We start from the raw sequence: 12,066 nt of genomic DNA on the forward strand, positions 1-12,066 counted from the left end.
CAGCTCATGCTAACTGCGCAGGGCGGATCTTTGCTTTGCTCAGTACCTTTCAGAATCGCACCAGACCTACCTACATGAGTTCGTCTTCTCTCTCAGACAGAGCGGTTTTCAAAACCAAACAGAGCGGACAGGACTGGGTTGTATTAAACTCCCAAACCAGGAGAAAGGCACATGGGAAGATTCGACCATTGGAAATTTTCTCTGGTCCCTGTTAAGACATGCCGGTATAAGTGAATAAACTCGCAGATGTGCCCGGAGTCTCCTTGGCTCCACTTTTCTCCTCTGTGAAATTGGATTATAAGATTAAATGAGATATAATCCAGTGTGTCCTTCATAAAGTACCCAGAACAGGGCCTGGCACTTAAGGTCTTGGTGAGAGTACCTCTTACTGAATGGAAAATCAGAAAAAGAGGAAAAGAGTCTTGGTTAAAAAAATATCTTGATGGGACGAGCAGATGGTGTAATGGTTATGTCACTAGACTCCCACGTAGTCAACTGCAGTTTGAGTCCTGGACCAGGTGGCTTAAAACTCACACCGGGTGTGTGTACATGTGTGCCCAAAACCAGAGAGGAGAATGGAGAAGTGATTGAAGTGTGACCATCCCCCCAGGTGGTGATTTCTCACTTTCTGTCTCTCTGTCTCTCCAGAGAGTGTACACATCCTATGGCAAAAAAAAAAAAATCTCTCTTGGGACTAATAGTTGGCATAATGACTGTGTCGCTGGACTCCCATGTAGTCAACCACAGTTCGAGTCCTGAACCTGGTGGCTTAAACTCATGCCGGTCACGTGTGCGTGCATGCCCAAGATCCCCAGAGGAGAATGGAGAAGGGATTGCGGCATGGCCATCCCTCCTGGGGGGTGATTTCTTGCTTTCTGTCTCTCTTTGTCTTTCTGGCGATATATATATATATATACAGGCTACTAAACTATATATCCTAAATAATTTCTGTACTGCCTTACTGGAGAATTAGGTTAAAATTGGGTTGAAAATTAAAATTAAAATTAGGTTAAAGGGTTGGCCTTGTAGTGCAGTGGTTAAGCACAGGCATCAGACCCCACATGGCTGGTTGCAGCTTGAATCCTGGTCCTCGTGGCTTGAACTATATGGCAGGCATGTGTGCACGGGCCCCAAATCCTGATAGACTGGAAACATGGAGAAGAGAACTGCGGTGTGACCACACTTCTCTGACAAGGGTCCTTTGTCTGTCTCTGAGCGCATGTGCCCTGTAGCACTTTAAAACAACAGCACAGTTGTATAGGCCATCAGTCCTACCCCAGTCCCTTAGGAATCCTTAAGAATCCTGACCCCTGGCTCCCAGACGTTTTGATCTAAGTGGTGTGGGGTACACCCTGGGCTTTACAGTAGGGGAAACTCCGCGCGATTAATATTATTATTATTATTATTATTATTAGAGAGAGATTTTTGCTATAGGATATGGGCACTTGTCAGACAGAAAGACAGAAAGTGAGAAATCACCCTTTGGGGGGATGGCCATGCCACAGTCCCTTCTCTTCCATTCTCCTTTCGGGATCTTAGGCATGCATGCACATGCGCCCTGTGTGTGTTTTAAGCCACTGGATCCAGGACTCAAACCATGGTTGACTACAATGGGAGTCGAGCTACATAACCGTTGCACCATCTGCTGGCCCCAAACTCTCCGTGATTCTGAAGTGCAGCCAAGTTTGGGAAGCACTGGTCTAGTTTGTAGTTGAGCTTGGCTGAAAATCTAGAAAAGATGGCCGGTCACATTTAGGAAAGAAAAAGGTATATCCAGGAATCAATTCTTCTACTTAGATAGAATTACAAGAAAATTGGGAAATTGGCATGTGTGTTGGGATGCAGTCTAATGTCCAGAAAGAGCCCTAACCCCAGAAAGCTCTGTCGCCAGTGGGCTAGAGGCCATGTTTGGTATTGGTTTGGTTATGTTGTCCTGCTGGACTGTAGACGCCCCAGGAAAGGCTTTTACACCTACGATGCCAGTGTGCGTGGTGAAGTTCGACCTGATGGGTGGGTACTGGGGTCGCAGCCATGTTGGCGTGCCCTAGAGGGCTGGGTTGGGGCTGCCTGAGCCCTCAGCTTCCACTCCTTCTGTCCCCTGGCCTTTTCTTGCTTTGGGTTTTAATTATGTAAACATCACTGCTCCTCTGGTGAAAGATACAGTATTAATGTGAGGTCTTGAGTTGCAGCTGGGCCAGGGACAGTGGACTCACCAATTGGATCCCTGCAGAGAAGATCTAGCCGGGAACTCAGGAGGGGCAGAGTGGGAATCTGGAATGTGGGTTCTCTTGAAGTAAGGCTTCATACAACGTGGACACCGTCCTGAGCACTACTGCTGGAGAGAGTTATTTAATCGGGTCTCTAGAGTACCTGATAGCCAGCATATACCAACTCTGTTACACCACAGGGACTGACTTGAACGGGCCAGCAGGTGGCATCATGGTTAAGGTGCTGGACTCCCATGTGGTCAGCCGTAGTTCGAGTCCCAGACCCTGCAGCTGGTAACAGTCTGGTATGTGTGTGTGCGTGCCCAATATCCCTAGAAGAGAAGGGATTGCAGTGTGGCCACTCTTGATTTCTCGCTTTCTGTCTCTCTGTCTCTCCAGTGAGTGCACATGCCCTGTAGCAAAAATCTCTCAATAAAATGGATAAAAGACTTTTAATGACCCTTCTTTCTTTTTTAGTTCATTGGACATATGTGGACCTCTCTGGCTAGCGATTTAGTATTTTTCTCTTCCAAATCTCCCAAAGACACTGTTTATGTCTGCTTTCTTTACTCTCCGCCACTCATGGCCAGTTATGGAGACAGCCTTGCAGAACGACTGATCAAATCCTTTATTTACTGCGTGAACCAGGGACGTTATTCATCTGTGAGCTGCCTCAGTTTCCTCACTTATAAGTACGGTTTGTGTGAAGGTTAAATGAGGGAAAACAGCTCAAATATATAAACCTATGTCTGCCTCACAGTTCTATGTGTTTTTAACCACTTTATCATTAGTGAAAACTCGAAGGCAGGAATGATATCTTATTCATCCAAACTGTTTCTCCTTCTCCTTCTCCTTCTCCTTCTTCTCCTCCTTCCTCCTTCTCCTCCTCTTCCTCCTCCTCCTCCCTTTTCTTTCTTTCTTTCTTTCTTTCTTTCTTTTTCTTTCTTTCTTTCTTTCTTTCTTTCTTTCTTTCTTTCTTTCTTTCTTCCCTTTCTCTTCCTCCTTCTTCCTCCTTCTCCTCCTCCTCCTCTTCCTCCTCCTCCCCTTTCTTTCTTTCTTCCCTTTCTCTTCCTCCTTCTTCCTCTTCCTCCTCCTCCCCTTTCTTTCTTTCTTCCCTTTCTCTTCCTCCTTCTTCCTCTTCCTCCTCCTCCCCTTTCTTTCTTTCTTCCCTTTCTCTTCCTCCTTCTTCCTCTTCCTCCTCCTCCCCTTTCTTTCTTTCTTCCCTTTCTCTTCCTCCTTCTTCCTCTTCCTCCTCCTCTTCTTCCTTCTTTCTTCTCCTTCTCCTCCCCCCACCCCAGGTTTTGCAGTAGGGCATGTGTGCTCACAAAGTGAGATAGTGAGAGAGAAAGCAAGAAATCACTCCCGAGGGGGATGGCCACGTCACAATCCCTTCCCCCCTATTGTCTTCCTGAGTTTTTGGACAGGCGCACACATATGCCCAGCATGAGTTTCAAGCTACCCGGTCTGGGACTTGAACCGCTGTCATCCATGTGGGAGTTCAGCACCTTAAGCAGTACACCACCTGTGGCCCATCAGCTTTTTACACAGACACATCATAGTACATCAGCGAGGGTTCAGTCAGGAGGCAGAAGTACACCAGTGACGGGAGCAGGGAAGATTTCATTTCAGAGTCATCAGCATGTAGAAGTGTAGGAAGAACTCAAGGATGTGGGAGCAACAGAGCTCCTCTGGGTTTGAGGCAGAGCCCCCAGCGAAGGAGGTAAGCCCGTAAGAGGGCCTCCACCCCAGGCCGAGTTTCTGGACTGCACAGCAGGTGTCCGAGGGCCTGCGGGCTGGGGCCAGACGCTGGAAACTGCTGATGGGAGACACTGAAGCTCACCTGGAGGCTGTGCCTCTATGAAAGCCCAGATCATGGTTGGTCCTGACATGTGCTGGTTAGGCGCTGCACTGCCGTAGAGGGTCCCACATGGCTGGCCAGAGTTCGAGCCCTAGTTTCAGAGGCTTCAAAGCACTCTGAGCATACGCTCAAATCCCCAGGGTCCTGAGGGGATGGAGGACGGAAGGGAAAAGGGTTGAGACCTGACCAGGTCCCATTGTGGTTCTTCCTCCCTCGTTCTCCCTCTCCCTCCCTCTCCCTTTCCCTGTCATGCCTATACCGTGCATGCCTGTGCACACACCATTTAGTATTTTAAAAAGAAAAGCCCCAGAACAAGGAGAGACAGTCTCTTCTACTTAGTGTCCCTGTACTGTCCTCTTCTGTCAAAACCTCGTATTGTGCCTGTTGGCTAAGGTGAAAAGGTCCCAGGTTACGCCCCTCCTTAAGAGGCAGGGCGATTTGCAGCCCAGGGGCAGCCTAAGGAGGAGCATTGCAACTTCCTTGCCAGAATACCAATATAATGGGTTACCAGGAATTCAAGCACTTTCTGCTTAGCAGGTGTTTATTTATGGTGGTGAAAGCACAGCTTTTAGAAGTAACTGTAATCCTGGGTAGGGATTGGCTTCTGACAGTTTCCTCTTCAGTCGGATGAAGTGAAGCAGGGAAAAGCACCTACCTGGCATGAGGAAGTTTCCCAGTAAACGTTAGATCCCGTTCCACTTCCTCCTAAGATATGTACCAACACTTTGAGACCAGCAGATGGCAGAGCAGTTACGTCGCCAGACTCCCACATGGCTGACCACGGTTCAAGTTCCGGTCCCAGTGGCTTCAAAAATCACACCGGGTGCATGTGTGTGTGTGCCCAAGATCCCAGGATGAGGGAGAATGGAAGAGAAGGGATTATGGCATGAGCATCCACTCTGGGAGGTGATTTCTCATTTTCCCCTCACTGTCTCTGTCTCTCTCTGGCCTGCACATGTGCCCTAAGCAAAAAAAGCCTCTAAAAAAAATCTCATAGATGTCTGAGATTTATAAAAAACGCCTGTGATTTTGGGGCTAGCAGGTGGTGTGGTGATAAAGGCACAGGACTCCCACATGGCCGGCCACAGTTCGAGTCCCAGACCTGATGTCTTGAAATTCATGCCAGGTACGTGTGCATGCATGCCCCAAATCCCAGGTAGAGAATGGAAGGGAAGGGATCCAGAACTTGAACTGTGGTTAGCCCTGTGGGAGTCCAGTCCCTTAACCACCACACCTCCTGCTGGCTCTGCAAAATAATCTTGGGGAAAAACAAGTTTGGAGTGTACTTCCTCTATAAAGTCTTCTTTTTAACTGGGATGCGAGTAGGTTTTGAGGAAATAAGAAGACCGTGTCCTTCATCACCCGTCTCCCGTTCTTGTCGACAGCCGTTATCAAGTACTTGGGGAGAATGAGCTGCAGTCCGACAGTGGCCTCCCTCTATCAAGGGAGCAGGGCTGGGCCGGACGGGACCATGTGGTCAGTTGGATTTGCAGGTTTTCCCTTTCTCACTCTGGATTCCTCCAGTGTACTCTCTGGGAAGTGCTTTCGAAGCTGCCCTGGTCTCTCAGAATCCCCTTTTCATTTTAGAAATAGAAGCTCGTGTCAGTTGTCCATATCTCCAAGGGGAAGGTTTAATTCAAAGAAAATGCCTGCTTTTCCTCAGTCTCCCGAATTCACTTTTGGAGAAGCAGTTTGGGAATTCACGCAGCTCGGCTGCTAAAGTGGGGAGATTGAATCTGGGGGCAGGAGTCCCAACAGGGCAAGTCCCATCAGGGCACGTCCAGCGGCTTTGTAAGACATCGGCCGTGCCATCGCTCAGCTGGCCGCCAGTCCGGGCTGTCCTTTCAAGGAGGACTGGGGGCGGAGGGGGAGGCAGAGGGCTCTGCGCACATTTGTGAGCGCCATGGGGAAGAGGCCCGGCCGACCTGTCAAGACAGAGTAATGCGTAAGGAGAGGGGTTGGACAAGTGTTCCGCTGTGTGACAGCCGTACACACAGCAAAGCTATCAAACGTTCTGCCTCGTACTTGTGTGCCCTGGAAAGTGGTGACAGAATTAAATGAAATTTTTTTTTTTTTTTTGGAGAGGTTTTTGCTATAGGGCGCGTGTGCTCGCCAGACAGACAGAGAGAGACAGAGAGACAGAAAGTGAGAAATCACCCCCCAGGAGGATGGTCATGCCACAATCCCTTCTCCTCCATTCTCCTCTCGGGATCTTGGACACGCACACACAGGCACCCGGCGTGATTTTCACGCTGCTGGAGCTGGGACTCCACCTGTGGTCGGCCATGTGGGAGTCCAGGACCTTAACCACTGTGCCACCTGGCCACTCTAGTTTGGTTTTTATTGTCGCTCAAGGGAAGACCGTCTGATCCGGAAATGTTGACATACCCTTTGTCACAGGAGGCGATAAGAGTCTCGGATGTGCTTGCTCTGTAACTAACTGTTTCATGAGGTCTCATTTGGGAGAAGCAGACAAAGAACGTTTCAGTGACTAAGAAAATACCATGCTTCAACCCAAAGCTTCTCAATGCTGGTCTTAGCACCAGAAGGTCTTTATGGTATTTTCAATAAGCGCTATTACTCCTGCCCACTCTCGATAGCCATTGTAGCTTGAACAGACGCTGGGTCAGACGCAGCGAAGAGCGCATTACCTACCTCGCTTAGTCCTCGCACGGTCCAGGAAGACTCTGTTTTCTTCGGACTATTTTAAAGTTCAGGAAATCTGGGGCTGGCTCTGTTGTGTGTTTGTGTGTGTGTGTGTGTATGTTTGTGTTTGTGTGTATATGTGTGTAGGCTACTGTCTTTTTGCATACTGTGGTTTTTTTAAAGATTTTTGTGTACTGCCTTTTTTAAAGTTATTTTTAAAGAATTATTTAATTTAATTTTATTTATTCATTCATTTATTTTACTTTGACCAGAGAGAGACACAGAGAGAGAGAGAGGGAAAGTGAGAAACCCAGCCACCAGCTCCGGGACTCAAACCGTGGTCAGCCATGTGGGAGTGTCCAGCTCCTACCCCCCCCCCCCCGCTTGGCCCCTTTTTAAAAATTTTTTTTTTTTTTAAAAAAACTGTGTGTGTGTGTGTGTGTGTGTGTGTGTGTGGTGAGCGGCCCAAGGTCCGGCAGGATAGAGAAATGGGGGCGAAGGCTCATGGTATGACATATCCCTGAGGTGGGTGGTGCTTTCTCCCTGTTTTTGTCCCTCTGTCTTTCTGGCTCAAATGCCCTCTGGCAATTAGAAAAGAGGAAAAAGGATCAAGAAACCTGAAGAGCTTAGGTTAACTTTTCAAAGGTCACCCAAGTGACCCTTGTCACCTTAGTTATTGAAATCCCGTCTGTCTGATCCCTGAGCTTACCTTTTTTTTTTTTTTTTTTGAGAGGTTTTTTGCTATACGGTATGTGCACTCCAGAAAGACAGAGACAGAGAGACAGAAGCAAGAAATCACCCCGCAGAGGGGATGGCCACGCCGTAATCCCTTCTCCTCCATTCTCCTCTCGGGTCTTGGGCACGCATACACACACACACACACACACCCGGCGTGAGTTTAAACCATCGGGTCCAGTACTCAAACCATGGTCAACTACATGGGAGTCCAGCGACATAGCCAGTACGCCAACTGCTGGTCCCGGAGCCTGCCTTTTTTTTTTTAACGAATTGTTATCAATCCTAAACCACGAACATACTAAAAATGGAGGGCTCTGTAGAGTAGTTAAGGAAGAAAGATGAATTCATGCATTTTTATAGTGGCAGGAAGAAAGTTCCAGAAGCATTACCATAATTCCTCTAAAGCCATAGAGTGAGTGAGGAAGCCAAAGCCAGGACTCCGGCTCTTTAATTCCCAACTGCTTTGTGTACTGTCTGCATTTATTTATTTATTTATTTAGATTTTTATTTGTGGAAGAATGTGTGTGTGCTTGCCTATGTGAGAGAGCGCAAGGCACCCTTGGCAGGGTCTTGTCATACTGAGATCCCGTCTTCAACCTTCCAGCTTATTCTTGGGTGCACACATCCGGAGTGTCGCTAGGATGACTCAGGATTCAAACCTGTGGTTGGGCATGCGGCATCCAGCCCTGAGATTAGAATGCTACTCCCTGTCCCACGTGGTTCTGCCGGTCACAGTCCTGCTAGAGGACAGCCGGTGTAGATACCGACAGGCTCCCTGTGCTGACCCGGCCCTCCCGCGTGCTGGAGGGCCAGCGGAAGGCCAGCAGCAAGCTGCTGTCGTCTGAGGGAGAGCAAGCCAACGGGGAGAATGACAGAGCTCAGCCAGGCTCTCAACTGTCCTGTGGTGTGAGGGCCAAGGCCTGGAGGTACCTAGCTTCTCTTGGGCTTTCGCATCTTCATTTTATTTCATCATCTTCGTAGCCGTCCAAGGGAGGAAGTTCACATGATTGGCTATTGCAGATGCAGAGCTGGGAGTCGAGGAAGAGGCTGCATGTGTCTGTCCGGTAATTACTGATACTGGTCAGTGTCGGTGTGGCCCGTATGGGGGTCATGGAGTCTGAGCGGCAGGACGTAGCTTTGGGTCCAGCTCTGACTTGAGTTCAAAATCATGCCTTAGAGGAACTGAGGAGGCAGCCAGGCTGTTGAAGGTGAGGAAGGCATTTCAGAAGCAGCAGGACTGGGCCCAGTGGACAGAAACAGGGAGAGCTGGGCAGTGCGTGTGACTCGTGGCTGATAAACCGATCCTTTTGGAGCCGAGGGTCTTAGCGTGTTTCGAGTACTGAGGCCAGGCCAGGAGGACTGAGCCCTCTGCCCCCAAATATCACAGGACACTGTTGTGTCCACAGCTGAGAACAGACGTCCACAGTGTGCCTGCAGGGCCTGGAGACCCAGCATGAGCTCTTTGGCCGCCAGGTGCCCTCTGTGTTTCAGTCCGAGTCGTGAGCAGGACACAGGTGACACCGGCGAGTCATGTGATGGTGACCCTGAGCACGTTCTCTGTGCAGCTGCTGCAGACAGAGGGTGTCCTGTAGAGAGACCAAGAACTGAGAAGGCATGGCTCAGCCTCCGCTACTGGGCATGGTCTGTGGATGCCATGTGGGCATCGTCTGGCTGCTGGGAGGCCGGCCCTTGCACATGCCCTCCAGACCTGCAAGATTCTCGAGTGATCAAAACTTGGGAAGCTCGGAGCTAGCTGACCTTGCTCATCTCTGGCTAGTAATCGTCTCGGCCCAGTTTGGGCTTCCGGGGACACCCCACTCCTGCCCAGAAGGTGTCAGCACAGCTTCTCCAGATCCCGCAAGTACATGTGGGCACTGAGGAAGTCTGGTGTTGGTTTGGAGTCAGGTGCCTGGGCCTCTGGCTCAGCCTCTTGCTTTCATAGGATGGAGTCTTGCTAGGCCCATGTCCCTCCTGCTGCGGCCTCTTAGGAACTGGAACTGCAGGGGCACAGCACCACCCCTGGCTCTCAACTTCTTTCACCAGTGGGGGCTTCCACTTTCCCAGGGCTCAGGTCCTTTCCTCTAGACGTCAGGAAGACCTATCCAGGTGATTGTAAGGGGAACCAAACATCCACGTGTGCCAAGGGCCTCGGAAGCCAGAATGAGTTCCAACTACCTGCTAATAACATTGCCGCGTAGAAAACATCTTGCCTGGGACCAGCAGTTGGCATAATGGTTAGTAGCTGGATTCCCGTGTAGTTGACAGCAGTTTGAGTCCCAGACCTAGTGGCTTTAATTCATGTTGGGCGAATGTGCATGCATGCCCACCATCCCGAGAAGAGAGTGGAGGAGAAGGGATTGCAGCATGGCCATCTCCCCGGTGGGGTTGATTTCTGTCTCTCTGGCAAGTGCACGCACCCTATAGCAAAAATCTCTCTGAAAAACAGAAAACAAAACACCTCTTGCCCGACAAAACATTTGGCGGGGGCTGGCTGCTGGGCTCAGCGAGCGTGTGGAGGACAGGCAGAGTTCAAGGGGGTGAGCGTGGCAGTTGAACATTCTGGTGGCCTGCGTTGTCACCACTGTTTGTCTTCTTGTCTGCAAGAGTCTGACCTGCTCGGGCAGCGAACATCATTTCCAGAGCGTGCAGGTCTGGAGGCGCCACCCTGAAGAGGCCCTCAGCCGCTTCTCCGTGGATGACGGTCCCCAGGGCTGCCTTCTGTTCCCTACTCCCAGGGCTCAGGCATGTGAGCAGCTGTCAGCCTGTGAGCGAGGTCAGACTCCTTCTGAAGCCAGCGCCTGTGTTTCTATTTAGTGTCACCTCCTTGCTCCCGGTCGACCTAATAGACCACACCTGGGAAATAATTGGTGGCTGCGAAGGGAACAAGGTCCCCTGGGAGCATCCTCTCGTGTGTTGCGGATTTGGGGATGCAGAGGGAACGGTGCCGAGCCCTGTGTCTCTGCCCTCTGTGCCGGCTGAGTGCCGAGAACGGGAAGCCGGCTGCACCGGCGTTGCATTATGTAAACCGGCAGGCGGCAGCGTGTGTGCGCGTGTGTGCGTGTGTGTGTCTGTGCGCAAGAGGGTGCGTGTCTGAGTGTGTCTATGCGCGTGCGTGCCTGAGCTCGGAACAGCTGTCTGTGAGGGAGTCGGGGAGAGAGAGGGGGCCAGGGCGAGGGGGAGAGGGGCTTCTGCAGGCTGCTCGCCATACCGAGGCCACACGGAGGCCTCAAGGAGGGAGGTGGGGAGAGAAAAAGGAGTCATGCTTAAAATTCCAGAGTGGTGCGAAACAGCAGGGCAAGAGAGCAGCTCCCCCTGCTAGTGAGCGCCCTGCCCATCCCCTCCTGCTTGAAACAGGGCTCAGTGGTCATGGAGGTGAGCGCCCTCCAGCCTCCGCAGGGCCCGTCCCCGCCCCCTGCCCAGTGCATGAATGAATGAGTCCCTCTCTGCACTGCGCGCTGCCTCCGTTCCTAATGGCTTCCAGGTTAGTGCTCGCTCGTGCTGGCGTGCCTGTGTGTGTGTGTGTGTGTGTGTGTGTGAGAGAGAGAGAGAGAGAGAGAGAGTCTATCTTTGTTTCCTCCTGGGATCTCTGGCAGGGGCGGCTGCATCCTGGGTCAGGCCGGGGCTCAGGGGGTGGTGGCGATGACCAGTTTGTGGCTTGTGTGCCTTTCCAGCTGGTGCAGGCTGCCTGGCGCTGCGGCGAGCACAGACCCTCCCAGGCAGAGTCAATCTGGAGTCCATGTTGCTTGCTTCTGTTCTCTGTGCGGGGCTCTGAGAGCGGCCAGCGTGACATCACGCTGCAGAGATGCCACGTTCTTCTCTCTGTCCTCCTGTTTCCAACAGCAGCACCACTGAGCGAGCTTCGAGCTGCTTCGAGCTCTGAGGGGTGGCCCTGGGACTGGGCTGGAGGGAGGGGCTAGATCTGGGCTGGCGGGGCTGGCGAGGTCCCCTTGACCAGCAGGATGCATCCGGGGCCCTCCGACTTGGAGGGACGCGGGAGAGCTCGAATTAGCGGTGCGTCACGGCGAGCTGGCACGGCTGCTGGCGGGTGAGACAGGCCATGTGCTTCTCTCCCCACCCCAGCCCTGGGACTTGATCCATGGTGCCCCTGTGGGTAGGAGTAGACCGCAGCTATGGTCAGGAAGTTTCAGGTTAGAGACTGCTTCTCCCCCAGGGAGAGGGCAAGGATGAGAGGACACCAGAGCACTCCCTTCTCAGGGAGATAAAGCGATTTGTTTATTCTCGGGCTTAGCTGGCATTTAGCTCGAAGATGTGCCATGTGTTTTGAGAAAATAGATACCCAGTGGCTGGGCCTGACTCCCCCACACCTCCTTGAATTGTTAGCTATTTGCTGGATTTAGGGAAGTGAAGGGGTGGGGGAGGACTTGGAGCTCGCATCTCCCTGGGGCCTCAGCCAGGAGCTCAGCTGGGGCTGGGGCTGGGGCTGGGGCAAGCCATCTTTGCCTCTGACACTTGCTAGCAACCTCTGCCCTGGGGACACCCCCTTCTCCTGCAGATAACCTCGAGTGGTGGGTGTGTTTGTAGACTTGGCCACAGATCATGGTCTGCAGGTTAGAGAAGGTGAAGACCCAGGTAGAAAAAGCTGACCTGGGAGGGGGG

The 12,066-nt window shown here is 51.5% G+C and overlaps 1 protein-coding gene across 8 annotated transcripts in view; it reads left to right on the top strand.

Annotated features, from left to right (window-relative positions):
* GRAMD1B (GRAM domain containing 1B) overlaps positions 1-12,066 on the top strand; it is a 252,750-nt gene that overhangs the window by 163,953 nt on the left and 76,731 nt on the right. The window contains exon 1 of one of the 8 annotated variants that reach the window (XM_006148818.3): positions 10,647-10,930. The exons of the other annotated variants lie outside the window; for them this stretch is intronic. Within the exon in view, the coding sequence (XP_006148880.1) occupies positions 10,881-10,930 (50 nt within the window). The 5' untranslated portion in view covers positions 10,647-10,880. Of the gene's footprint in view, positions 1-10,646; positions 10,931-12,066 lie in introns of those variants that run through there. 8 annotated transcript variants of the gene reach the window in all.

Source organism: Tupaia chinensis, unplaced genomic scaffold, assembly GCF_000334495.1.
Source record: "Tupaia chinensis unplaced genomic scaffold, TupChi_1.0 Scaffold000247_1, whole genome shotgun sequence".
Taxonomy (NCBI): domain Eukaryota; kingdom Metazoa; phylum Chordata; class Mammalia; order Scandentia; family Tupaiidae; genus Tupaia; species Tupaia belangeri.